The 26,808-nt window shown below is 44.5% G+C and overlaps 1 protein-coding gene across 4 annotated transcripts in view; it reads right to left on the bottom strand.

The window, feature by feature from the left end:
* Window positions 1-1,797: 1,797 nt before the first annotated feature.
* Window positions 1,798-26,808, bottom strand: part of SMAGP (small cell adhesion glycoprotein) — a 102,918-nt gene continuing 77,907 nt past the window's right edge. For all 4 annotated transcript variants that reach the window (XM_069758628.1, XM_069758627.1, XM_069758629.1 and 1 more), the window contains exons 2-4: window positions 6,435-6,500; window positions 5,765-5,842; window positions 1,798-2,323 (exon numbers count right to left, since the gene is read on the bottom strand). In XM_069758628.1, the coding sequence (XP_069614729.1) occupies window positions 2,148-2,323; window positions 5,765-5,842; window positions 6,435-6,465 (285 nt within the window). In that variant the 5' untranslated portion in view covers window positions 6,466-6,500 and the 3' untranslated portion in view covers window positions 1,798-2,147. The remainder of the gene's footprint in view (window positions 2,324-5,764; window positions 5,843-6,434; window positions 6,501-26,808) is intronic.

Below are 26,808 nucleotides of genomic sequence, written 5' to 3' on the forward strand. Positions count from 1 at the left end.
AGTGGGGCATTTGGATTTGTGAGTGCAGATTGCACTTGAGGGTGTAGGAGACATGTTGCTTTTCCAGAGTCTTTGTTCTACCAGTAACGCCTGTATTTCCATTGACAGATGTGAGTGGGGGATGTTTTGTGCAAGATAAGTTCGTTTTTATTGGCAACAGTTGGGGTACGTTTTTTTTTTTTGATCGCTTCCTGAATAAGGCCATGATCACAGTGTTCTATGCTGAGCACTTATGCAAGTCAGGGTTTCCATGTAAATACGATTCAGACACCATCCCTCCCAACAGAACCACCCATCATAATGGGGCAGATGGAATCACAGTAGCATATGGCATCCACCGGGATATGGTAGCGAGACTTGGCTCCAGCTCTGATCCTATCGCAGCACAGGTGCCGAGGAGACAATGTAATTTCTCCATTGCCTGTATGCCAAATTATTGGGCCGCACTGGTATGACATCCGAGTCCTATGTTTCACATTTGCCTGGGAACTTCAGCAACAAAATGATCATTATGCAACTCCACTTTAAGGGTATGTTTCCACGTTCAGGAAACGCTGCGTTTTTTACGCTGCGTTGAGCCGCAGCATCAAGAACGCAGCGTCCAGATGTTACAGCATAGTGGAGATGGGATTTCATGAAATCCCATCTTCACTATGCATTAAAGCAGAGGTCCCCAACTCCAGTGCTCAAGGCCCACCAACAGGTCATGTTTTCAGTATTTCCTTTGCATTGCACAGGTGATGCAATTATTACCTGGGCAAGACTAAGGAAATCCTGAAAACATGACATGTTGGTGGGCCTTGAGGACTGGAGATGGGGACCTCTGCATTAAAAGACGCATGCGGCATACCCGCAAAAACGCACATGCGGGTACACATTGCAGAAAAGACGCAAGGACAGCGCAGGTGACCTGCCAGTGACCTCAGCTGCAGATTTGGTCAGGATTTTACCTGCATAAAATCCTGACCAAATCCTGAACGTGGACACATACCCTAAAAGGTTGTTACCTGATGAATTTTTTTATAAGTGTATTTTTTGCCGTGTCAAGAAGTTAAAAATTTCTATAAATCCCATCCACTTTGCAGGAACTAATACCAACTTTTCAATATAAACAGTGTAAAGTGACCTGTGGTGTGTTTGAAATCCAGAATATGTCAGTTTCTCTTGCAGGTACACCAAAGTGTGTTGACTTCTTACAAATTGCATTAGATGTGAAAAAGGCTCCCCCCCCACAAAAACTATGTTCCCATGACCATGGTGAGCAAGGGTGTGTAGACAGGGAGACCTCAGGTCTAGTGATGAGCACACGTGCCCACCACTCAATCAAGCAGGGGGTGCATGTTACTTTATAGAGTATAAGACCTGATATAACGCAATGTGGCCGTCCAGTCACAGTAGTGCTTGTAGCCAACATGGCTACACCATTACTGTGTACGGCCGGTAATCACAACATGTTCATTGGCGGTCTAACATCCCAAGCACGCAGGGTAGGGATTCTAGCATGGCGCTTCAGCACCCATGATCCTCAATCAAAAAGGAGCATGCTTGCTTACCACTGCTCATGTCACCTGTCCCACTCACCTTAATGATCAGGACTAACCCTTTACTACACATGTTCCAGGGAAAAACTGCAGTGAACAGGAGGGGTTAAGATAAGAGCTCATTCATACTGCTGCAAGCTGTACACGGAGTCAATTTTTCACCATGGACCTGTAGCACGCCACATTACAGATCTGTCATGTGTTACTGCAGTGTAACGTGAGCACAAAATAGGCAAAAAGTTAGTTTTATTTAAAAAAAAAAAAAAAAAAAGCAGGCAGAAAACATTAGAAAAGTTTAGGCTCTATATAAACTAGGATATAAACTTCTGTAACAAATTAAATACATTAAGAAAAAAAAAAAAATACAAAACAAGCTGTGATATTCACATCTGTAACTGTACGGTGCAAAAAAATAAGACCAAAACCTAATGAGGATAAGCGTGGTATGATGATGTGTTAAAGCACCCCAAAAATATAAATAAAATACAAAACTCCATTTTAGTCCTTTCGGAGGGGGGGCGGGGGGAATGTAGTGCGGAAAGAAGTTATACCATATAAATAGGGAATTCATTGAGTCCATTACTTCTGGTGAACACTGGAGGCAGATCACATTAAGTACTCCTGCTTTTCTTCCTCCGGGTCATTGTTCGTTTGTAAGGGCTTGTCTGCCTCCTCTTCCTCGGCTCGCTCATTGGTCTGGTAGCTGCCCTTGTGTTTGTACAGGTAGAGTGCAACCAGCGCCAGCACGATCAGCAGTGTCAGGACCACTGCGCAAATTACTCCTAGAAGGAAAACCGAGTGCAGCAGTGAATTTAGAGGGCCCCGCTTGTTAATGGCTAGGTGTTCATTACAACAGAGTGGGGAAGAAAGAGCAAATACCATCGTTCTCATTTCATTTTTAGCTTGTCAGGCTACATAGGACTTGTGTAAATTTAGTACTTTACAAATAGGACAGCAAGCTTCCAAGTTCCACTTGCATTAGGTGAGGGCCATAATACATGCACATTTTTGATCCTATATAATTTAGGGTTTCTTAAGGGGAATCTGTTAGATTTTAGCTGCGTTATCCAAGAGCAGCATGATGTAGTGATAGATTGCCATTGTCAGGGTCTCGTACTATTCTGTAAACTGTCATTTTGACCATTACTTTTCTGCTGCAGATCTAGCAGTGTTTTGAATGCTGTGCCCTATGTAACTCCAAAACCGATTGGCAGCTGTCTGCACTGCATAGGCAGAAAGCCATCAGTGTTCTACAAAGGGGGAGGACTATATGGCACAAGACATCTAGTGACACCTTTCTGGAGTCAGCCTCTACATCATGCTGCCCTCAGATTAAATAGCAAAAACTTAAGGCTATGTGCACATGTAGCGGATTTGGCCCTGTGCATCCGCAGCGGATTTGGCCCTGTGCATCCGCAGCGGATTTGGCCCTGTGCATCCGCAGCGGATTTGGCCCTGTGCATCCGCAGCGGATTTGGCCCTGTGCATCCGCAGCGGATTTGGCCCTGTGCATCCGCAGCGGATTTGGCCCTGTGCATCCGCAGCGGATTTGGCCCTGTGCATCCGCAGCGGATTTGGCCCTGTGCATCCGCAGCGGATTTGGCCCTGTGCATCCGCAGCGGATTTGGCCCTGTGCATCCGCAGCGGATTTGGCCCTGTGCATCCGCAGCGGATTTGGCCCTGTGCATCCGCAGCGGATTTGGCCCTGTGCATCCGCAGCGGATTTGGCCCTGTGCATCCGCAGCGGATTTGGCCCTGTGCATCCGCAGCGGATTTGGCCCTGTGCATCCGCAGCGGATTTGGCCCTGTGCATCCGCAGCGGATTTGGCCCTGTGCATCCGCAGCGGATTTCCATGAGGTGTACAGTACCATGTAAACCTATGGAAAACCAAATCCGCAGTGCACATGTGGAAAATTCCACACAAACAACGGTTTGATTTTCTGCAGCATGTCAATTCTTTGTGCGGATTCCTCAGTGTTTTCACCTATTCTATTATAGGAATCTGCAGGTGTAAAAATGCAGGGTGTTTTACCTGTGGATTCTGCAGAATCCGCAATGGAATCCACAACGTCTGCACATACCCTTAAAGGGAATCAGAAAAAAAAAAAAAAAAAACCACAACTTGCTGACAGTCTCTTTAAGGGCTGTGCACAGCTACATCATAATGACTGAGTAAAGATCTGGCCATGGGTTGAATAACCACTAGGGATGAGCGAATAGCTTCGGATAACTCCTTATCCGAATAGCTGCCTCGGGAACCCAGATGCCTGGAACACTTCTGATAATCAGCTGTTCGGCTCCACAGCTGCATGTGACAGTCACAACACATGCATGGACAGCCTGTGTGTTGGGTTCTCCATGCAAGTGTTATGACTGTCACAGCTGCGACACATGGAGACGCTGAACTGCTGATCAGGAGCACTCCACGTATCTGGGTTTCTGATGCAACTATTCGGATAAGGAGTTATCCAAAGCTATTCGCTCATCCCTAGTAACCACCCTTTTGGAGATTGAGCGACCCATCTCAGCGTGCTGGCATATAATTAGGTTCTCTAAGACAGGGGTCCCCAACTCCAGTCCTCAAGGCCTACCAACAGGTCATGTTTTCAGGATTTCCTTAGTCTTGCCCAGGTAATAATTGCATCACCTGTGCAATGCAAAGGAAATCCTGAAAACATGACCTGTTGTTAGGCCTTGAGGACTGGAGTTGGGGACCCCTGCTCTAAGACATCCATTGATCCTGATAATGAAGGTATACAGAGATACAGTCCCTTTAGTTCTCTTCACAGGATCAAGGGAGGAAGTTTTTTTTAAAAACCCTACATTGGCATCTCCTGTCCAGTGGAGGAAGCATATGGGCTTACAAACAGGCCAGCATGGAATCACAGGTGACGGAGGCAAAGACATTTCCCACACAAATTGGAAACCAGCTTGACCTCACAAAGGATCAGCTGCAATCCCATCCTCATGTCCTCCCTCCCAGGAGCTGTGGCAGGATCAGACAGCACACATTTATAAGATTCTCAGCACAAGAATTTTGATTTTTGGACACATTTAATGTGGAATTTCCTTTTCTTTCAAAAGCTATTGTTTAAGATGAATTTTGTTTGTGGGAAAATACAAATGTAACTAAGTCCGTCTTATTCTAGTAGTGGAAAACAAAGTATGACATTTGTATAATAAACACACCAGCGCTAAATCACAAAGACAATGCCCTTAGCTGCTGGAATCAAAGACAGGTGGACGTCAGACCTGAATCAAAGAAAAAATGACCAGTACAGATTGAAGCCGCGCATAAGGGATAGAGTGAGATGCCTAAATACCAACTAAGAAGACATCTGGTAAGAAACAACAACCCTCGGGAGCCGTTGATGCCTACAATCAATATATACCTTAGACAGAAAAAAATCGCAACACAAAATCCAATAGAACAGGTACTGCTAATGTATACTGGTATAAGAGCAGTGCTATAAAAATGGTCCCGTCAGGATGGGTGGTAAACGTACCTGTAGTCCGTGCTTATATGCACAAGAAGCCGCAGATGTACTGCGTAGGTGTGCAGGTACGCAGCCGGGGTCCGGACACTACGGTGCCAGATGCAAAGTGGAATATAGAGCTGTCCGATGGAGTGTCCGGCGTCGGATGAGTAGATGGAGCAGTTGGTCAGCAAGCGTGGAGGTGCGCCGCACAGAGTGCAGCAGAAGGCTACGCAGAGCCAGGGAAAGCCCCGGCCGGTGGCGTCTCTGGATACGAGCGCAAAAGAAAAGATGGCTGACAAACAAGTTTAGAAGGAACAGCGTCCTTCTTCGTCAGGGTTACCCGCCCCATTAACTCCGAAGATTATAAGCTTATATTCTTCGGAGTTAATGGGGCGGGTAACCCTGACGAAGGACGCTGTTCCTTCGAAACTTGTTGGTACAACTTTGTCCCAGTGCCGCTCCGTAGTTCCCCAGCTGTGACGTCACACGCTTAGTCCTTTGTCAGCCATCCTGACGGGACCATTTTTATAGCACTGCTCTTATACCAGTATACATTAGTAGTACCTGTTCTATTGGATTTTGTGTTGCGATTTTTTTCTGTCTAAGGTATATATTGATTGTAGGCATCCACGGCTCCCGAGGGTTGTTGTTTCTTACCAGATGTCTTCTTAGTTGGTATTTAGGCATCTCACTCTATCCCTTATGCGCAGCTTCAATCTGTACTGGTCAAAGTATGACATTACCTGCAATCACAGCTTTATCAGCCTTGTCTGTGTCAGCCGGAGAGCTTGTGGTATCATTTATAAATGGAAAAGTTTGTGCTAAATAGAAAAAATACACAAAAAAAAAACATAACTAAAAGTTAAGTTAGAAAACTAGGTTACACATAAGAAGCAGATCAGCTACAGTACAAAGATCAGTCCTCCAGGGAAGAAAGAACTAACAATATGCGTGATTTCTGGCGTTATACAGAAAACACATGAACAAGGACATATTTCAATCAGAAACTTTCTTGTGGGTTTGTATTGGTCAATACTCAAGGCAAACAAAAACATAAGTTGTATGTAATGAATCATTTGTTCGAGCCTCCCAAAATGTACAATATTTAGCACCAAGGTACCTATGGACCTGCCAACATCAAACACTTGTGGGCAATCTGCATGTGTAAAAGGTCTCCAATTCTCCACCTTTGGTGATTTGCATAAATGCATATAGTCCCCCCACCCCACAATAATCCCAGGGTTGTTTCACTAGTCTGCATGGTGTAATTTTGATAAATGCTGCAAAAACCATCACAATACATTCAAGGACAATCTGGTCTGTAGTCATACCTCCTCCAGTCAAAGGTGCAGTTTGTACTGAGGATATCTTACAGATTTATATTTTTCAAAAAATGAATTTACTGTAACTTACTTTCAGAAGTCACTGTGGTTAGAAGCCCCATAATTAGATGTACTAGCCTTCCTCCAATAGTTAATCCTAAAATGAGGGAAGAAAAAATACATTTATCATCAACTGCAAAATTCAAGATTGTGTTGTAAAAATCCAGAGTGAAACAATGTGCAAGTGCTGAAGTCACAGGAGGTGAATGGAGTCCATGGAGAAGATTCAGGACCGGAGGCAGAGTTTACAGTCATCTTACAGATTTCCTGTCTCCTGGCACTTAGAAGACGCAATGCGCACCAATCCTCTACATCCAAGGTAATCAGGACCAATCCTGACGCTTACGTAGAACTTTCCAACCTCATCTCATTAAGGTAATGGGTGGGGTTTACAAAAAAAAAAAAAAAATCTGGGCCATATTTGTCGATTTACAGTTAGGAGTTTGCTCAGACATTAGTTATTGGCATAACTCACTAGTCAAGAAAACATTAATGACTTGTGAGTTGATGACAGTCAAATTAGTGCCCATATAGTCATGTTTGGCTGACGGTCAGTCGGACATCCATCGCAAAAAGCATTCCGCCAGGTAGCTGCTCATCATTTGTCAACAAACTTGTTTATGAAGACAGAATGAGTGAGAATGTAGCAGTATGTAGTAGGGGGTATAACGGTTTACAAGGTGGTTAAACATGACATCACTGGCGAAACCCACCAGTTTGTTACACGGGTTTGTTTGTTTAACTTGGTCCATGAAGTTCAAGCTTTCTCCACTAATTATTAATTTCTCAAAGCAGATCTGTCAGATGTCGCAATACAAACTGAATAAGTTACAGAAGGAAGTCACCAAAACTCAACTTAAGCTACTTGCACAGTAAAACTTGTCAGAAAGGTAAAAAAAACAAAAACAAAACAAAAAAAAAAAAACCCTAAATTTTCCCTTCATTGACAGCCCTCACTATTGCAGAGCAGGTGGTGCCCGAATTGAACCCCTTGCTCTACATGTGCGCTGACTGCAGGAGGAGAACATCCCTTCCTTGCCTATAGAAGTGTAGCAAGCCGCTGTTCCAGGGGCATTTTCCAAGTGTGCACTCCAGCCCCCTCATTAATACCAGAACACTTCCCCCTGAAAAACTAAGCTAGTAACATTACAGTGAGGATTTTTAGAGGGGCCAAGTTCCCTAGATGGCTTTGCAAGCTGTTTAAAGTGAATTTTGGAGGGATGGGTGACAGACTCCCTTAAATATATTCTGATCATTTACAAATCCAGACTGGTTGCTCAATCTTAAGAACTACAGCTAGGATCCAAGGGGTAAAGTTTTTCCTTGCCGAGAGTGACAAGCCAAGCCTGGCATGCCAATGCGAGGAGACTTCTAGCAAGAACTCCATTCATAAGACCCTCTTTTAATATCAGGCTGGTAACCTTTCAAGACTGACAGGGGCTGTCAATTTACACCAGCTTTAAGTTCGAAGTGTACATCTCCCTTTCACTTGACGTTGCCAGATTTCACAGTAAAGATAGTCAGATCAGACCATGCAGCTTAATATGAAGACCCTCAATTATGGCTGGACCGTACATAAGCACGTTCTAGTGTCTCCCTACTTCCTTGGAGTACGTTCCCACAATACAAAGCGCTGCTATTCCTCGAACTTGCGCTGCATTGTACAATACAAGCACAGTGGATGGGATTTATAGAAATCCCATGACCACTGTGCTTCTATTTGATGCCGTGTAAACTCACCTGCGGCGCGGGTTTACAAGCCGCAGCATGTCAATTTCTGTTGCGCAGAAGCTACTCTCCGCAACAGAAGTTTCCACAGTATACAAGTATTGGATATGGTAAATCCACATTGTTCCGGGAACACGCGCAGATTTACCTGTGTGATTCAAACGCAGCGAAAAGACAACGCCCAAAGCACTGCTACGTCCTGATCATGGGAACGAAGCCTAACAGATAGTTACATTGATGGCCCTGCTTACAGTTGCATGAATCAGTAATTGTCATGTCATGCAAAAGGGGCACAAGATGCTGGCAGACACCACCTTTAAAAGGGAACCTGTCACCCCCAAAATGGAAGTTGTGCTAAGCCCACTGGCATCAGGGGCTTACCTACAGCATTCTGTAATGTTGTAGATAAGCCCCCGATGTATCCTAAAAGATGAGAAAAAGAGGTTAGATTACAGGTCCTTCTCAAAAAATTAGCATATAGTGTTAAATTTCATTATTTACCATAATGTAATGATTACAATTAAACTTTCATATATTATAGATTCATTATCCACCAACTGAAATTTGTCAGGTCTTTTATTGTTTTAATACTGATGATTTTGGCATACAACTCCTGATAACCCAAAAAACCTGTCTCAATAAATTAGCATATCAAGAAAAGGTTCTCTAAACGACCTATTACCCTAATCTTCTGAATCAACTAATTAACTCTAAACACATGCAAAAGATACCTGAGGCTTTTATAAACTCCCTGCCTGGTTCATTACTCAAAACCCCCATCATGGGTAAGACTAGCGACCTGACAGATGTCAAGAAGGCCATCATTGACACCCTCAAGCAAGAGGGTAAGACCCAGAAAGAAATTTCTCAACAAATAGGCTGTTCCCAGAGTGCTGTATCAAGGCACCTCAATGGTAAGTCTGTTGGAAGGAAACAATGTGGCAGAAAACGCTGTACAACGAGAAGAGGAGACCGGACCCTGAGGAAGATTGTGGAGAACGACCGATTCCAGACCTTGGGGAACCTGAGGAAGCAGTGGACTGAGTCTGGTGTGGAAACATCCAGAGCCACCGTGCACAGGCGTGTGCAGGAAATGGGCTACAGGTGCCGCATTCCCCAGGTAAAGCCACTTTTGAACCATAAACAGCGGCAGAGGCGCCTGACCTGGGCTACAGAGAAGCAGCACTGGACTGTTGCTAAGTGGTCCCAAGTACTTTTTTCTGATGAAAGCAAATTTTGCATGTCATTCGGAAATCAAGGTGCCAGAGTCTGGAGGAAGACTGGGGAGAAGGAAATGCCAAAATGCCTGAAGTCCAGTGTCAAGTACCCACAGTCAGTGATGGTGTGGGGTACCATGTCAGCTGCTGGTGTTGGTCCACTGTGTTTCATCAAGGGCAGGGTCAATGCAGCTAACTATCAGGAGATTTTGGAGCACTTCATGCTTCCATCGGCTGAAATGCTTTATGGAGATGAAGATTTCATTTTTCAGCACGACCTGGCACCTGCTCACAGTGCCAAAACCACTGGTAAATGGTTTACTGACCATGGTATTACTGTGCTCAATTGGCCTGCCAACTCTCCTGACCTGAACCCCATAGAGAATCTGTGGGATATTGTGAAGAGAAAGTTGAGAGACGCAAGACCCAACACTCTGGATGAGCTTAAGGCCGCTATTGAAGCATCCTGGGCCTCCATAACATCTCAGCAGTGTCACAGGCTGATTGCCTCCATGCCACGCCGCATGGAAGCAGTCATTTCTGCCAAAGGATTCCCGACCAAGTATTGAGTGCATAACTGAACATTATTATTTGATGGTTTTTTTGTTTGTTATTAAAAAACACTTATTTGATTGGATGGGTGAAATATGCTAATTTATTGAGACAGGTTTTTTGGGTTATCAGGAGTTGTATGCCAAAATCATCAGTATTAAAACAATAAAAGACCTGACAAATTTCAGTTGGATAATGAATCTATAATATATGAAAGTTTAATTGTAATCATTACATTATGGTAAATAATGAAATTTAACACTATATGCTAATTTTTTGAGAAGGACCTGTATACTTACCCGGGAGCGGTCCAGGTACAATGGGCGTCGCGGTCCAGGGCCTCCCATCTTCTTACGATGACATCCTCTTGTCTTCACGCTGCAGCTCCGGCGTACTTTCTCTGCCCTGTTGAGGGCAGAGCAAAGTACTGCATTGCGCAGGCGCCAGGAAAGGTCAGAGAGGCCCAGCACCTGCGCACTACAGTACTTTGCTCTGCCCTCAACAGGGCAGACAAAGTACACCTGCGCCGGAGAGTGAAGACAAGAAGACGACGTCATCTGATGAAGATAGAAGGTGCTGGACCAGGATCGTGACGCCCATCGGATCGGACCGAAGCAGGACAGCCTCTGGGTGAGTATAATCCAACCTCTTTTTCTCATCTTTTAGGATACATCGGGGGCTTATCTACAACATTACAGAATGCTGTAGATAAGCCCCTGATGCTGGTGGGCTTAGCTCACCTTCCATTTTTGGGGTGACAGGTTCCCTTTAATCTATGTGTGAATGATGCATGTCCCATATTAGATGGAATGTTCAAATGCAAGTCACTTGGCACTGAACTTGCAGTATGACTTGAACAATTGTATACCTACACAGTGGCATACTGTAGAGGTATATAGTGGGGGAAGTAGTGGAGAGTCTCCTCTGCTCACTTTCATACAACCTAGTGGCTCATTGTAGGACACTCAGACAGTGCAGATACCCAGAGTCAGTAAGCAGGTGTAGTATTCAAGCCAAACCATAGTAAAAAGCTTGCACTCATCTTCAGTGCAAGGCCGGAGTCACACATGCGAGAAACACGTCCGTATCTCGCATGTGAAAAGCAAGCTCTGGCGCCGCCACTCCGGAGATGAGCATGCGGCTCCATGTGTTGCTATGCGGCCACACGCTCCGCTCTGGAGTGCCGGCGCCAGAGCTTGCTTTTCACATGCGAGATACGGACGTGTTTCTCGCATGTATGACTCCGGCCTTAGTAAAAGACTTCAAATTTCTTATTACTTCATTGAATGTTTATATTCAGTAGAAAAATATTAAAAAATTGAGAGTCCTCAGTGGTTGATACCTTTTAATGGCTAGCTGAAAAGATGGTAACAAATTGCAAGCTTTCGAGACTACATAGGTCTCTTCATCAGGCAAAGAAACAAATTCTGAAGAATCACATATTTATGCACAACATAGAAAAAAAAAAAAAAGGGAAAACCCATGGATAAGCCAGGTGACATGAAGCAGAATTACCATGGGTGATAAACGGTTACGTCCATAAATATTGGGGCAATTCTTAGATAAGGATTGTTTTATTGTCCTGTGATTAGGGTCTCTTATGATGACCCCACATGGTCTGAGGGGCAAGTTCCTTAGTTGATGTAAAAAGACATAAATCCATGCGACACATTCATTCCTGCAGTGTGAGTGTCAAAGGTCGTCATCAGTTTATATTCCCAGACTCTTCTGTCTCTCTGCGATTTGAAGCTACCTTTTAGCACAAGTAATTTCATGTCCATAATGTTATGATTTGGGAGACAAATGTATTGCCACTGGTAGATCCATTCTTTTTTCTCTTATTGTATGGCGATGAGAGTTCATCCTTGTTCTCAGTTTCTGCCCTGTCTCCCCAACATACAGACCCCCAGTTGGACATTTAGTATAAATAATTAAGTACACCACATTAGATGTGATGCAGCTGAAGGTACCTGGTATCTTGTAGTCCTGATGTGAATTGGGGATCTTTATCTTGTCCGTGGTCATTATAAATGGACAGGTTTTACTTTTTTTCTGGTTGCAAGGAAAGGTTCTTGCAGCTGTTGGAGAAGACAGGGAGCTTCTGACAATGATGCTTCTTAGATTTGGGGGCTGCCTAGAACACAGTAGTGGGGGGGGGGGATCTGGAAAAATGGATTGTAAGCGGGCATCTTTTTGCAGTAAGGCCGGCTTCACACTCAGCGTATAAAAATACGCTCCCAGGCTTTCTAGGAAAGTTCCCATGATCTATGAACATCCAGCAGAGGGCGCCTCACCGCAAATGAAGCTAAATATAGCTCATTGATCTATATTTAGACTCATTCCCCGGGGTTTTGCAGCGAGGAGTAGCATTGCATTAGCAAAGCTCCTTGCTGCAAAATGTTTTAACCCCTTCAGAAGGATTTACATCGTTGGACGTTACAGATCTGCGGAGGGTAAGTATATTGTTGGTTTATTATGTTTTTTCTTTCACAGAACGAGGGTCTTCAGTGACTGGATTGGGCGTAGAATAAAATACTCCAACAACCATTGTTTTTATTTCATTAAAATAATTTTAAATAATGTGTTTGTGTTTTATTTAACCCTTTACTACAATTGGATTAATAATGGATAGGTGTCATAATTGACGCCTCTCCATTATTAATTAGGCTTAATGTCACCTTACAATAGCAAGGTGACATTAACCCTTCATTACCCCATATCCCACCGCTACACGGGAATGGGAAGAGAGTGGCCAAGTGCCAGAATAGGCGCATCTTCCAGATGTGCCTTTTCTGGGGTGGCTGGGGGCAGATATTTTTAGCCAGGGGGGGGCCCAATAACCATGGACCCTCTCCAGGCTATTAATATCTGCCCTCAGTCACTGGCTTTACTACTCTGGCGGAGAAAATTGCGCGGGAGCCCACGCCAATTTTTTCCGCCATTTAACCCTTTATTTTAAGAGCTAGAACGGCCAAATTTTGCAGATACACACTACTGACATTAGTAGTGTGGAATCTGCAAAAAAAAAAAAAATGGAGAGAAGACATGGTTTACTGTATGTAAACCATGTCTCAAATCATGTCGGGTTTTAGGAAGGAGAAAGAAAAAGCCGGTAATTGAATTACCGGCTTTCAAGCTGTATAGCGCTGGAAAAAATATTAATATATATACATATATGTGTCTCACTGACTATATATATATATATATATATATATATATACATATATATATATATATATATATATATATATATATACACACCTATTCTATGTGTACACATTTATTCTACCTATTCTACTGTAAGCTGTCAGTGTGATTTTACTGTACACCGCACTGAATTACCGGCTTTTCTCTCTAACAGCGCTGCGTATTTCTCGCAAGTCACACTGCTTGTCCGTGTGCAATCCGTATTTTTCACGCTTCCATAGACTTTCATTGGCGTATTTCTTGCGCAGTACGGTGACAAACGCAGCATGCTGCGATTTTGTACGGCCGTAGAAAGCCGTATAATACTGATCAGTAAAATACGGCAGATAGGAGCAGGGGCATAGAGAATAATTGTGCCATATTTTTTGCGAGTTTTACGGACGTAGTTTCTGCGCTCTTACGTCCGTAAAACTCGCAAGTGTGAAGCCGGCCTAAAGGTTGTAATTTCCATGTAGCTTCCCTTAGCATCTCCAGATTTGGATTGTAGGTAACTACTAGAGGTACCCGGTTATTTTCTTCTTTAGCTTTGTAATGTAGCAGTTGATTCCTTGATATTCCGGTGGCTCTTGTGATCTGATTTTCAATTGTTCTTGGATGGTAGCCCTGATTCAAAAAGGTCTTTCTGAGGCGACCAAGTTGTTCATCCCTATCCATTGGGTTGGAACATATACGATTGTATCTGATGGCTTGGCTGTAGACAATAGAGTTTTTCTTATGTGTTTTGGATGGAAACTGTCCCATTTAAGGCATGTTGGACGGTCGATTGGCTTCTGATACAGGGATGTCTCTATTTTATTGTTCTGCAGCTTAACCCCTTCATGACCCAGCCTATTTTGACCTTAATGACCTGGCCGTTTTTTGCAATTCTGACCAGTGTCCCTTTATGAGGTAATAACTCAGGAACGCTTCAACGGATCCTAGCGGTTCTGAGATTGTTTTTTCGTGACATATTGGGCTTCATGTTAGTGGTAAATTTAGGTCAATAAATTCTGCGTTTATTTGTGATAAAAACGGAAATTTGGCGAAAATTTTGAAAATTTCGCAATTTTCACATTTTGAATTTTTATTCTGTTAAACCAGAGAGTTATGTGACACAAAATAGTTAATAAATAACATTTCCCACATGTCTACTTTACACCAGCACAATTTTGGAAACAAAATTTTTTTTTGCTAGGAAGTTATAAGAGTTAAAATTTGACCAGCGATTTCTCATTTTTACAACGAAATTTACAAAACCATTTTTTTTAGGGACCACCTCACATTTGAAGTCAGTTTGAGGGGTCTATATGGCTGAAAATACCCAAAAGTGACACCATTCTAAAAAATGCACCCCTCAAGGTGCTCAAAACCACATTCAAGAAGTTTTTTAACCCTTCAGGTGCTTCACAGCAGCAGAAGCAACATGGAAGGAAAAAATGAACATTTAACTTTTTAGTCACAAAAATTATCTTTTAGCAACATTTTTTTTATTTTCCCAATGGTACAAGGAGAAACTGAACCACGAAAGTTGTTGTCCAATTTGTCCTGAGTACGCTGATACCTCATATGTGGTGGTAAACCACTGTTTGGGCGCACGGCAGGGCTTGGAAGGGAAGGAGCGCCATTTGACTTTTTGAATGAAAAATTGGCTCCACTCTTTAGCGGACACCATGTCACGTTTGGAGAGCCCCCGTGTGCCTAAAAATTGGAGCTCCCCCACACGTGACCCCATTTTGGAAACTAGACGCCCCAAGGAACTTATCTAGATGCATAGTGAGAACTTTGAACCCCCGGGGGCTTCACAAATTGATCCGTAAAAATGAAAAAGTACTTTTTTTTCACAAAAAAATTCTTTTAGCCTCAATTTTTTTCATTTTCACATGGGTAACAGGATAAAATGGATCCTAAAATTTGTTGGGCAATTTCTCATGAGTACGCCGATACCTCACATGTGGGGGTAAACCACTGTTTGGGCACACGGCAGGGCTCGGAAGGGAAGGCGCGCCATTTGACTTTTTGAATGGAAAATTAGCTCCAATTGTTAGCGGACACCATGTCGCGTTTAGAGAGCCCCTGTGTGCCTATGCATTGGAGCTCCCCCACAAGTGACCCCATTTTGGAAACTAGACCCCCCAAGGAACTTATCTAGATGCATATTGAGCACTTTAAACCCCCAGGTGCTTCACAGAAGTTTATAATGCAGAGCCATGAAAATAAAAAATAATTTTTCTTTCCTCAAAAATGATTTTTAGCCTGGAATTTCCTATTTTGCCAAGGGTAATAGGAGAAATTGGACCGCAAATGTTGTTGTCCAGTTTGTCCTGAGTACGCTGATACCCCATATGTGGGGGTAAACCACTGTTTGGGCGCACGGCAGGGCTCGGAAGGGAAGGCACGCCAATTGGCTTTTTAAATGGAAAATTAGCTCCAATCATTAGCGGACACCATGTCACGTTTGGAGAGCCCCTGTGTGCCTAAACATTGGAGATCCCCCACATATGACCCCATTTTGGAAACTAGACCCCTAAAGGAACTAATCTAGATGTGTGGTGAGGACTTTGAACTTCCAAGTGCTTCACAGAAGTTTATAACGCAGAGCCATGAAAATAAAATAAAAATTTTATTTTCTCTAAAATGATTTTTTAGCCTGCAATTTATTATTTTCCCAAGGGTAAAAGGAGAAATTTGACCCCAAAAGTTGTTGTACAGTTTCTCCTGAGTACGCTGATACCCCATATGTGGGGGTAAACCACAGTTTGGGCACATGTCGGGGCTCGGAAGTCAAGTAGTGACATTTTGAAATGCAGACTTTGATGGAATGCTCTGCGGGCGTTACGTTGCGTTTGCAGAGCCCCTGATGTGGCTAAACAGTAGAAACCCCCCACAAGTGACCCCATTTTAGAAACTAGACCCCGAAAGGAACTTATCTAGATGTGAGGTGAGCACTTTGAACCCCCAAGTGCTTCACAGAAGTTTATAACAGAGCAGTGAAAATAATACGTTTTCTTTCCTCAAAAATAATTTTTTAGCCCAGAATTTTTTATTTTCCCAAGGGTTACAGGAGAAATTGGACCCCAAAAGTTGTTGTCCAGTTTCTCCTGAGTACGCTGATACCCCATATGTGGGGGTAAACCACTGTTTGGGCACACGTCGGGGCTCAGAAGGGAAGTAGTGACTTTTGAAATGCAGACTTTGATGGAATGGTCTGCGGGCGTCACGTTGCGTTTGCAGAGCCCCTGGTGTGCCTAAACAGTAGAAACCCCCCACAAGTGACCCCATTTTGGAAACTAGACCCCCCAAGGAACTTATCTAGATATGTGGTGAGCACTTTGAACCCCCAAGTGCTTCACAGACGTTTACAACGCAGAGCCGTGAAAATAAAAAATCATTTTTCTTTCCTCAAAAATGATGTTTTAGCAAGCAATTTTTTATTTTCTCAAGGGTAACAGGAGAAATTGGACCCCAGTAATTGTTGCCCAGTTTGTCCTGAGTACGCTGATACCCCATATGTGGGGGTAAACCACTGTTTGGGCACATGTCGGGGCTCGGAAGTCAAGTAGTGACGTTTTGAAATGCAGACTTTGATGGAATGGTCTGCGGGCGTCACGTTGCGTTTGCAGAGCCCCTGGTGTGCCTAAACAGTAGAAACCCCCCACAAGTGACCCCATTTTGGAAACTAGACCCCCCAAGGAACTTATCTAGATATGTGGTGAGCACTTTGAACCCCCAAGTGCTTCACAGACGTTTACAACGCAGAGCCGTGAAAATAAAAAATCATTTTTCTTTCCTCAAAAATGATGTTTTAGCAAGCAATTTTTTATTTTCTCAAGGGTAACAGGAGAAATTGGACCCCAGTAATTGTTGCCCAGTTTGTCCTGAGTACACTGATACCCCATATGTGGGGGTAAACCACTGTTTGGGCACACGTCGGGGCTCGGAAGGGAAGGAGCACCATTTGACTTTTTGAATAAAAGATTGGCTGGAATCAATGGTGGCGCCATGTTGCGTTTGGAGACCCCCTGATGTGCCTAAACAGTGGAAACCCCTCAATTCTAACGCCAACACACCCCTAACCCTTATCCCAACTGTAGCCGTAACCCTAACCACAACCCTAACCGCAACACACCCCTAACCACAACCCTAACCCCAACACACCCCTAACCCTAACCACAACCCTAATTCCAACCCAACCCTAACCCTAAGGCTATGTACCCACGTTGCGGATTCGTGTGAGATTTTTCCGCACCATTTTTGAAAAATCCGCGGGTAAAAGGCACTGCGTTTTACCTGCGGATTTACTGCGGATTTCACCTGCGGATTCCTATTGAGGAATAGGTGTAAAACGCTGCGGAATCCGCACAAAGAATTGACATGCTGCGGAAAATACAACGCAGCGTTTCCGTGCGGTATTTTCCGCACCATGGGCACAGCGGATTTGGTTTTCCATAGGTTTACATGGTACTGTAAACCTGATGGAACACTGCTGCGGATCCGCAGCGCCCAATCCGCTACGGATCCGCAGCCAAATCCGCACCGTGTGCACATAGCCTAATTCTAAAGGTATGTGCACACGCTTCGGAAAACGCTGCGGATCCGCAGCAGTTTCCCATGAGTTTACATTTCAATGTAAACCTATGGGAAACAAAAATCGCTGTACACATGCTGCGGAAAAACTGCACGGAAACGCAGCGGTTTACATTCCGCAGCATGTCACTTCTTTCTGCGGATTCCACAGCGGTTTTACAACTGCTCCAATAGAAAATCGCAGTTGTAAAACCACAGTGAAATGCGCAGAAAAACCGCGGTAAATCTGCCATAAATCCGCAGCGGTTTAGCACTGCGGATTTATCAAATCCGCTGCGGAAAAATCCGCAGAGGACCAGAATACGTGTGCACATACCGAAACCCTAACCCTACCCCTAACCCTACCCCTAACCCTACCCCTAACCCTACCCCTAACCCTAACCCTAGTTCTAACTCCAACCTTAGTGAAAAAAAAAAAAAAAAATTCTTTATTTTATTATTGTCCCTATCTATGGGGGACAAATGGGGGGGGTCATTTACTGTTTTTTTATTTTGACCACTGTGATATAATCTATCACAGTGATCAAAATTCACATTGGAACGAATCTGCCGGCCGGCAGATTCGGCGGGCGCACTGCGCATGCGCCCGCCATTTTGGAACATGGCGGCGCTCGGGGAAGAAGACGGACGGGACCCCGCCAGGATCGGTAAGTATAAGGGGGGGAGATCAGGGCACAGGGGGGGGGGGGGGAGATCAGGGCACGGGGGGGCGTCGGAGCACGGGGGGGGGAGGGATCGGAGCATGGGGGAGAGTGATCGGTGTGCGGGCGGGTGGATCGGTGTGCAGGGGGGGTGGATCGGTGTGCAGGGGGGGTGGTTCGGAGCACGGGGGGGGATCGGAGTGCGGGGGGGTTTGATTGGAGCACGGGGGGGTGTGATTGGAGCACGGGGGGGAGCGGGCAGGAGGACGGGGGAGCGGAGCACAGGACGGAGGGGAGCGGGCCACAGATCGGGGGGCTGGGGGGGCGATCGGTGGGGTGGGGTGGGGGCACATTAGTATTTCCAGCCATGGCCGATGATATTGCAGCATCGGCCATGGCTGGATTGTAATATTTCACCATTTTTTTAGGTGAAATATTACAAATCGCTCTGATTGGCAGTTTCACTTTCAACAGCCAATCAGAGCGATCGTAGCCACGAGGGGGTGAAGCCACCCCCCCTGGGCTAAACTACCACTCCCCCTGTCCCTGCAGATCGGGTGAAATGGGAGTTAACCCTTTCACCCGGCCTGCAGGGACGCGATCTTTCTGTGACACAGCATATGCGTCACAGGTCGGATTGGCACCGACTTTCATGACGCATACGCTGTGTCACAGGTCGGGAAGGGGTTAATAATGGTGTGAAATTAACTTTTTTGGACACCATCATTAAGCTGCAGAACAATAAAATAGAGACATGGTAATTCTGCTTCATGTCACCTGGCTTATCCATGGTTTTTCCCTTTTTTTTCCTCTGTGCTATGTTGTGCATAAATATGTGATTCTTCAGAATTTGTTTTAGTCTTTGCCTGATGAAGACACCTGTGTAGTCTCGAAAGCTTGCAATTTGTTACCATCTTTTCAGTTAGCCATTAAAAAGGTATCAACCACTGAGGACTCTCAATTTTAAATATTTTTCTATCTACTGGCTAACACGGCACCAAAATATACATCTTTCCTGTATATTCAGTAGATAATACAAACCAAAGTATATCCATAATATCCAAAGCATTTCACCACTATGTACAGTGGGGCAAAAAAGTATTTAGTCAGTCAGCAATAGTGCAAGTTCCACCACTTAAAAAGATGAGAGGCGTCTGTAATTTACATTATAGGTAGACCTCAACTATGGGAGACAAACTGAGAAAAAAAAATCCAGATAATCACATTGTCTGTTTTTTTTAACATTTTATTTGCATATTATGGTGGAAAATAAGTATTTGGTCAGAAACAAAATTTCATCTCAATACTTTGTAATATATCCTTTGTTGGCAATGACAGAGGTCAAACGTTTTCTGTAAGTCTTCACAAGGTTGCCACACTGTTGGTGGTATGTTGGCCCATTCCTCCATGCAGATCTCCTCTAGAGCAGTGATGTTTTTGGCTTTTCGCTTGGCAACACGGACTTTCAACTTCCTCCAAAGGTTTTCTATAGGGTTGAGATCTGGAGACTGGCTAGGCCACTCCAGGACCTTGAAATGCTTCTTACGAAGCCACTCCTTCGTTGCCCTGGCGGTGTGCTTTGGATCATTGTCATGTTGAAAGACCCAGCCACGTTTCATCTTCAATGCCCTTGCTGATGGAAGGAGGTTTGCACTCAAAAATCTCACGATACATGGCCCCATTCATTCTTTCATGTACCCGGATCAGTCGTCCTGGCCCCTTTGCAGAGAAACAGCCCCAAAGCATGACGTTTCCACCACCATGCTTTACAGTAGGTATGGTGTTTGATGGATGCAACTCAGAATTCTTTTTCCTCCAAACACGACAAGTTGTGTTTCTACCAAACAGTTCCAGTTTGGTTTCATCAGACTATAGGACATTCTCCCAAAACTCCTCTGGATCATCCAAATGCTCTCTAGCAAACTTCAGACGGGCCCGGACATGTACTGGCTTAAGCAGTGGGACACGTCTGGCACTGCAGGATCTGAGTCCATGGTGGCGTAGTGTGTTACTTATGGTAGGCCTTGTTACATTGGTCCCAGCTCTCTGCAGTTCATTCACTAGGTCCCCCCGCGTGGTTCTGGGATTTTTGCTCACCGTTCTTGTGATCATTCTGACCCCACGGGGTGGGAATTTGCGTGGAGCCCCAGATCGAGGGAGATTATCAGTGGTCTTGTATGTCTTCCATTTTCTAATTATTGCTCCCACTGTTGATTTCTTCACTCCAAGCTGGTTGGCTATTGCAGATTCAGTCTTCCCAGCCTGGTGCAGGGCTACAATTTTGCTTCTGGTGTCCTTTGACACCTCTTTGGTCTTCACCATAGTGGAGTTTGGAGTCAGACTGTTTGAGGGTGTGCACAGGTGTCTTTTTATACTGATAACAAGTTTAAACAGGTGCCATTACTACAGGTAATGAGTGGAGGAAAGAGGAGACTCTTAAAGAAGAAGTTACAGGTCTGTGAGAGCCTGAAATCTTGATTGTTTGTTTCTGACCAAATACTTATTTTCCACCATAATATGCAAATAAAATGTTAAAAAAACAGACAATGTGATTTTCTGGATTTTTTTTTCTCAGTTTGTCTCCCATAGGTGAGGTCTACCTATGATGTAAATTACAGACGCCTCTCATCTTTTTAAGTGGTGGAACTTGCACTATTGCTGACTGACTAAATACTTTTTTGCCCCACTGTATATAGCACATTCTTAAAGGGACACTGTCACCTGAATTTGGAGGGAACAATCTTCAGCCATAGGGGCGGGGTTTTCGGTTGTTTGATTCACCCTTTCCTTACCCGCTGGCTGCATGCTGGCTGCAATATTGGATTGAAGTTCATTCTCTGTCCTCCATAGTACACGCCTGCGCAAGGTGCAATCTTGCCATGCGCAGGCGTGTACTATGGAGGACAGAGAATGAACTTCAATCCAATATTGCAGCCAGCGGGTAAGGAAAGGGTGAATCAAACACCCGAAAACCCCGCCCCTATGGCTGAAGATTGTTCCCTCCAAATACAGGTGACAGAGTCCCTTTAATATGAGAAATCCGAGGTGTTTCCAATTATGGGTGGATCTTAACCAGACTTCACAAGAGAGCAAGAACAAATCACTTGTATGACAAGTATTCAATATTATGCCAACACTTCTTATCAAATGAAACATGATTGTTTTGAAGCAGATACCAGTTTTACGGCATTGTTAGTACTGTATATTGTTTAGACAAAAGGAATTTTTTTTTTTTTTTATAACTAGAGAATTTTTCGGACTATAAGGCGCATTTTTCCCCCAAAAAAAATTTTGGGCAAAATGGGTGGGCGTCTTATGGTCACAATATTCTTACAAATCCTGTGGTGGTGGCAGTCCCGATGCAGCCTCCCTTCACAGGATGGTGCAGCTGTGGCAGGGCTCTGGTGTGGTGGTGGCGGGCTGTGCTCCGGGGCAGTGGCTCTGTGCTCCATGGGGGGCTCCGCTGGCATTTCGTCAAAGCCCAGAGACCCCCGATCATCCGTTAATGCCATGTTGCGGTGGCCTCTGGGAACATAGCCACCAGATGCTCAGATTCAAATCTCGGCAATGAGATCCTGTTGCCGAGATCTGAGCCTGAGCATGTGCTGCCCCCGGCCCAGCGGCCATGTTCCCGGAGGCCACCGCAACATGGCATTAACAGATGAGCGGGGACCTACAGGCTTTGATGAAATGCCGATGGAGCTTCAGCGCCCCCCCTTCTCCCCAAGGAGCACAGAGCCACCCTGCCCCAGCACTGCACCAGCCTGGGATTTCCCCAGAGGCCACCGCAGCAGCCTGGACCACCGAAAGACCCCGGTGACTACTCCTCCACCTGTGCCGATCCCTTCACTGGTAAGCTGAATTCAGACTGTAAAACGGACCCCCATTTGCATCTTATGGTCCAGTGTGTCTAAGGGTGCGTGTCCACGGTCTGTAATGACGGCGCTTTGGACGGAGCGGAAAAATCAGCTCCACCCAAAGCGCCGCCCCCTTCTGTATGCACGGCGATTCCGGATGTGTGCATTGCACACATGTCCAAAGACATACTGATAGGGATTCTAGATTGTGAGCCCCATCAGGGACAGTGATGATAATGTGTGCCAAACTGTAAAGCGCTGCAGAATATGTTAGCGCTATATAAAAATAAAGATTATTATTATTGCACACATCCGGAATCTCCGCACCCCATACATAGGGCCCTGTGATTTACCTTGTGGCGACGGCTCTGATTTACCTTGCGCCGCATGTCTGTAAACGCAGGGCTGCCGGATGCATGTTCGCACGCATAGTGGAGATGGGATTTCATAAAATCCTCTCCACTATGCTGTAACATCTGGACGCTGCGGGTTGAACGCTGCGGCTGTATGCAGCGTTCAATCCGCAGGTACCCTTGTAGTCCGAAAAACATGGTAGCTACCAAGTTATATAAAGATCTAATTTACAGGTCCTTCCATTCGAATGACTTCTATCTAAATCAAGAGAGTCTTGATCTACGTTTCAGATAAAGTGAAAAAAAATAAAGAAAAGTCAGTTCACTACATTGTAGGAACATAGATTAGAGGTCCTGTACGGATGGCCTGGAGCAAGGCAAAATCTTCAATATGAAAGGGATTGGAAATCCAGTGAGGCATACGGTAAAATTCAGAAAACTATCAAAAATAAATAAAATTTGAAAACAAAGATGGAGTCAGTAACATGAAAAAGGCTCCTTAGTTGAAATGTGTTGGTCAGTGTGCCGCTGGTGACTACATCTTTGTTGTTTAATTTTATAAATTTCTTATAAAGCCTTTTCTGAATTTTACCATATATGCCTCGCTGGATTTCCAATCCCTTTCATATTGAAGTTTCAGAAAAAGACATCATCTAGACATCTGATCATTACCACCTGAGAAAAATACTGATGTTTCTCAGGTTTCATCCTAGTTGCTTTACTGGAAAAAAAAACAAAAAAAAAACAAACCCAAACAAACACATTTTTGCTGCTGCATCTTTCTGCCAAGCGATTCAGAGATGGTGCAGAAATTTCTGCAGATAACTGTAATGTACGTGCACACATTAAGAATCGGTTATGGAAAAAAAAAAAAAAAAAAAAATCTGTTGAAAAGCTGAAGATCAGAGTGTGGTCACGATTCATTAAAGCTTTTATGGCTGAAAACCCCATCTTGTAAGACCCCGATTACTTTGTGGTCTGATTGGCGAGGATCTCTGCCTGTGCTCCCTTTTCAGCTACTGCCATGTTTATTCAGCAGTGGCATTATTTCCATGTGGAGGGCCATTGTATTACTATATTTTTACCACCAGGTTATAAAAACCATGTAGCGATGTCATACTGGAACTGTATCCCAGCTCATACATGTGGGATATCAGGCTTTGTTTGTAACAGCAGGGGGCTGCAACATGGCAACTGTACTTTATCATTGTCTCTGAAGGATGCACCATTACCTCATCCCCCTGTAATGGAGCAGGTAACTGCCCAGGAGATGTGGTATGCTCCAGACAATTTTTAAAATGAACTTTCGTTTGTGGGAAAACCCCTTTAACCCCTTCACGACATGCGCCGTACTAGTACTGCATATGCCGTGTCACCCCCTTTGATGTGGGCTCCGGCGGTGAACCCACATCAAAGTCACGACATGTCAGATGTTTTGTACAGCTGACATGTGCGCGCAATAGCGGCGGGTGAAATCGCTATTCACCCGCCGCTATTAACCCCTCTGTGACCTTAGACGTACTATCCCGTCGAGGTGCCCTGGGCTTATCTGACCCTGGACGGGATAGTACGTCATAGCCAATCGGCCGCGCTCACGGGGGGAGCGCGGCCGAGTGTCAGCTGCTTATCGCAGCTGACATCCGGCACTATGTGCCAGGAGCGGTCACGGACCGCCCCCGACACATTAATCCCTGGCACACCGCGATCAAACATCCCGGTGTGATCGCGTTGCTGCGAGGGTCTCACCTCCCTCCCTGCTCCCTCCAGCCCCGGATCCAAGATGGCCGCGGATCCGGGTCCTGCAGGGAGGGAGGTGGCTTCACAGAGCCTGCTCAGAGCAGGCACTGTGAAGGCTGCAGCGCTGCATGTCAGATCACTGATCTGACAGAGTGCTGTGCAAACTGTCAGATCACTGATCTGTGATGTCCCCCCCTGGGACAAAGTAAAAAAAAAAAATTTTCCAAATGTGTAAAAAAAAATAAAAAAATATTCCAAAATAATAATAAAAAAAAAAAATATATCTTATTCCCATAAATACATTTCTTCATCTAAATAAAAAAAAAAACCCAATAAAAGTACACATATTTAGTATCGCCGCGTCCGTAACGACCCGACCTATAAAACTGTCCCACTAGTTAACCCCTTCAGTAAACACCGTAAGAAAAAAAAAAAAAAAAAAAAACGAGGCAAAAAACAAACGCTTTATTATCATACCGCCGAACAAAAAGTGGAATAACACGCGATCAAAAGGACAGATATAAATAACCATGGTACCGCTGAAAGCGTCATATTGTCCTGCAAAAAACGAGCCGCCATACAGCATCATCAGCAAAAAAATAAAAAAGTTATAGTCCTGAGAATAAAGCGATGCAAAAATACCGGATTACGTACCGGTAATGCTCTTTTATAGAGCCCACGACAGCACCCACTAGAGAGAGGGGATCCGCCCCTAGGAACAGGAAACCTACAGAGAGATAAAAGGGGCGGCCCCCCCTCGCTCCTCAGTTGTTTTACAGAGAATAGGAGGAACCGCCGCCAGGTTTTAGTTAACAGGTTCGGGTATATCCATATATATATACATATTTACAACCTCATACTATATTTTCTAATATTTACACCTCACCAAACAAGCACCATGTGCAACTATATACAGAAAAGGGAGGGATGTGAACGGGTGCTGTCGTGGGCTCTATAAAAGAGCATTACCGGTACGTAATCCGGTATTTTCTATTCGCCACGACAGCACCCACTAGAGAGAATTGCAGAGACTATAGACTGGGTGGGTTTACTGAGTCAAGGACCGATACACCAAAGGTGAGATCAGAAGTAGAGGATAGATCTAATCTATAATGCTTATAGAAGGTATTCGGTGAAGACCAAGTTGCAGCCTTACATATAAGGTCTATTGGCACATTCGCCCTTTCTGCCCAGGAAGTCGACAAGGCTCTTGTAGAGTGTGCTCCCACATGCATTGGAGGATCTTTCCCTCCAGCCTTATACGCCAAGATTATTGCCTCTCTGATCCAGCGAGATAATGTGTTCTTTGTGACTCCGGCACCCTTGGTTTTACCCTGAAAAGACACAAAGAGAGCCCTACTCTTCCTCCAGTCCCTAGTTCTCTCTAAATAGGCTAAGACAGTCCTTTTTACGTCTAGGGTGTGAAGTCTTTCTTCTTCTGGAGTTGAGTGGTTCTCATAAAAGGTAGGTAACTGGATCTCCTGGGATCTATGAAAGGTAGAAGCCACCTTAGGGAGATAACAAGGATCTGTTTTTAAAAGTATCCTATCTGATGTTACCACAAAAAAGGGAGGATCTATAGATAAAGCATGAAGATCACTTACTCTTCTGGCAGAAACTAATGCCACTAATAATACCGTTTTTAAAGAAATATTTTTTAGTGAGGCTGCATGGAGAGGCTCAAAAGGTGATTGAGTCAATGCATTTAGGACTATTGATAGATCCCACTGAGGGACCCGAGGTATGCTAATTGGTCTCGATCTCTCACAGGCAGATATAAACTGAGATATCCATTTATTACCTGCTACATCAAAATTAAAAAGAGCTCCTAAGGCTGACACCTGCACTTTCAGAGTGCTTACAGAGAGTCCTAATTCCAGACCTTTTTGTAGAAATTCCAATATTGGAAATATAGGAATATCAGCGGAAAGTTGTGTAGTATGGAATTGAAGGAATTTCCTCCAAATTCTGACATAAATCCTGGTAGTTGAGGGTTTTCTACTTTTCATCAGAGTATCTATTAACCCACTAGAAAACCCCCTGAGATTTAGTAACTGCCTTTCAAACTCCATGCAGTTAAATTCATGCCCTTTGCCTGAGGATGAAGGAACGGACCCTGAGAGAGCAGGTCCTTGGATTGAGGCAGAATCCACGGGTCCGACACTGACATCGCCCTCAGCCATGAGAACCATGGCCTTTTGGGCCAGAATGGGGCTATTAATAGAATTCTTGCTCCTTCTTCTCTTATTTTTCTTATTACCAAAGGTAGTAGATTCAATGGAGGAAAAGCATATGCCAGGTCGAAAGTCCAGGGCACTTGGAGGGCATCGAGTATGTCCGGCTTGTCCTCTCTGTTTAGAGAGGCAAACATCCTGACCTGTCGGTTGGCTCTTGTGGCAAACAAGTCTATTTGAGGAATACCCCATTGCGCTGTTATCATTTTGAAAATTTTTCTGTTTAGCATCCATTCCCCTTGATGAAGGGTGTGACGGCTCAGAAAATCGGCACGAAAGTTGTCTGTGCCCCTGATGTGAACTGCTGATAGTGATA

Source organism: Ranitomeya imitator, chromosome 3 (assembly GCF_032444005.1).
Source record: "Ranitomeya imitator isolate aRanImi1 chromosome 3, aRanImi1.pri, whole genome shotgun sequence".
NCBI classification, from domain to species: Eukaryota; Metazoa; Chordata; class Amphibia; order Anura; family Dendrobatidae; genus Ranitomeya; species Ranitomeya imitator.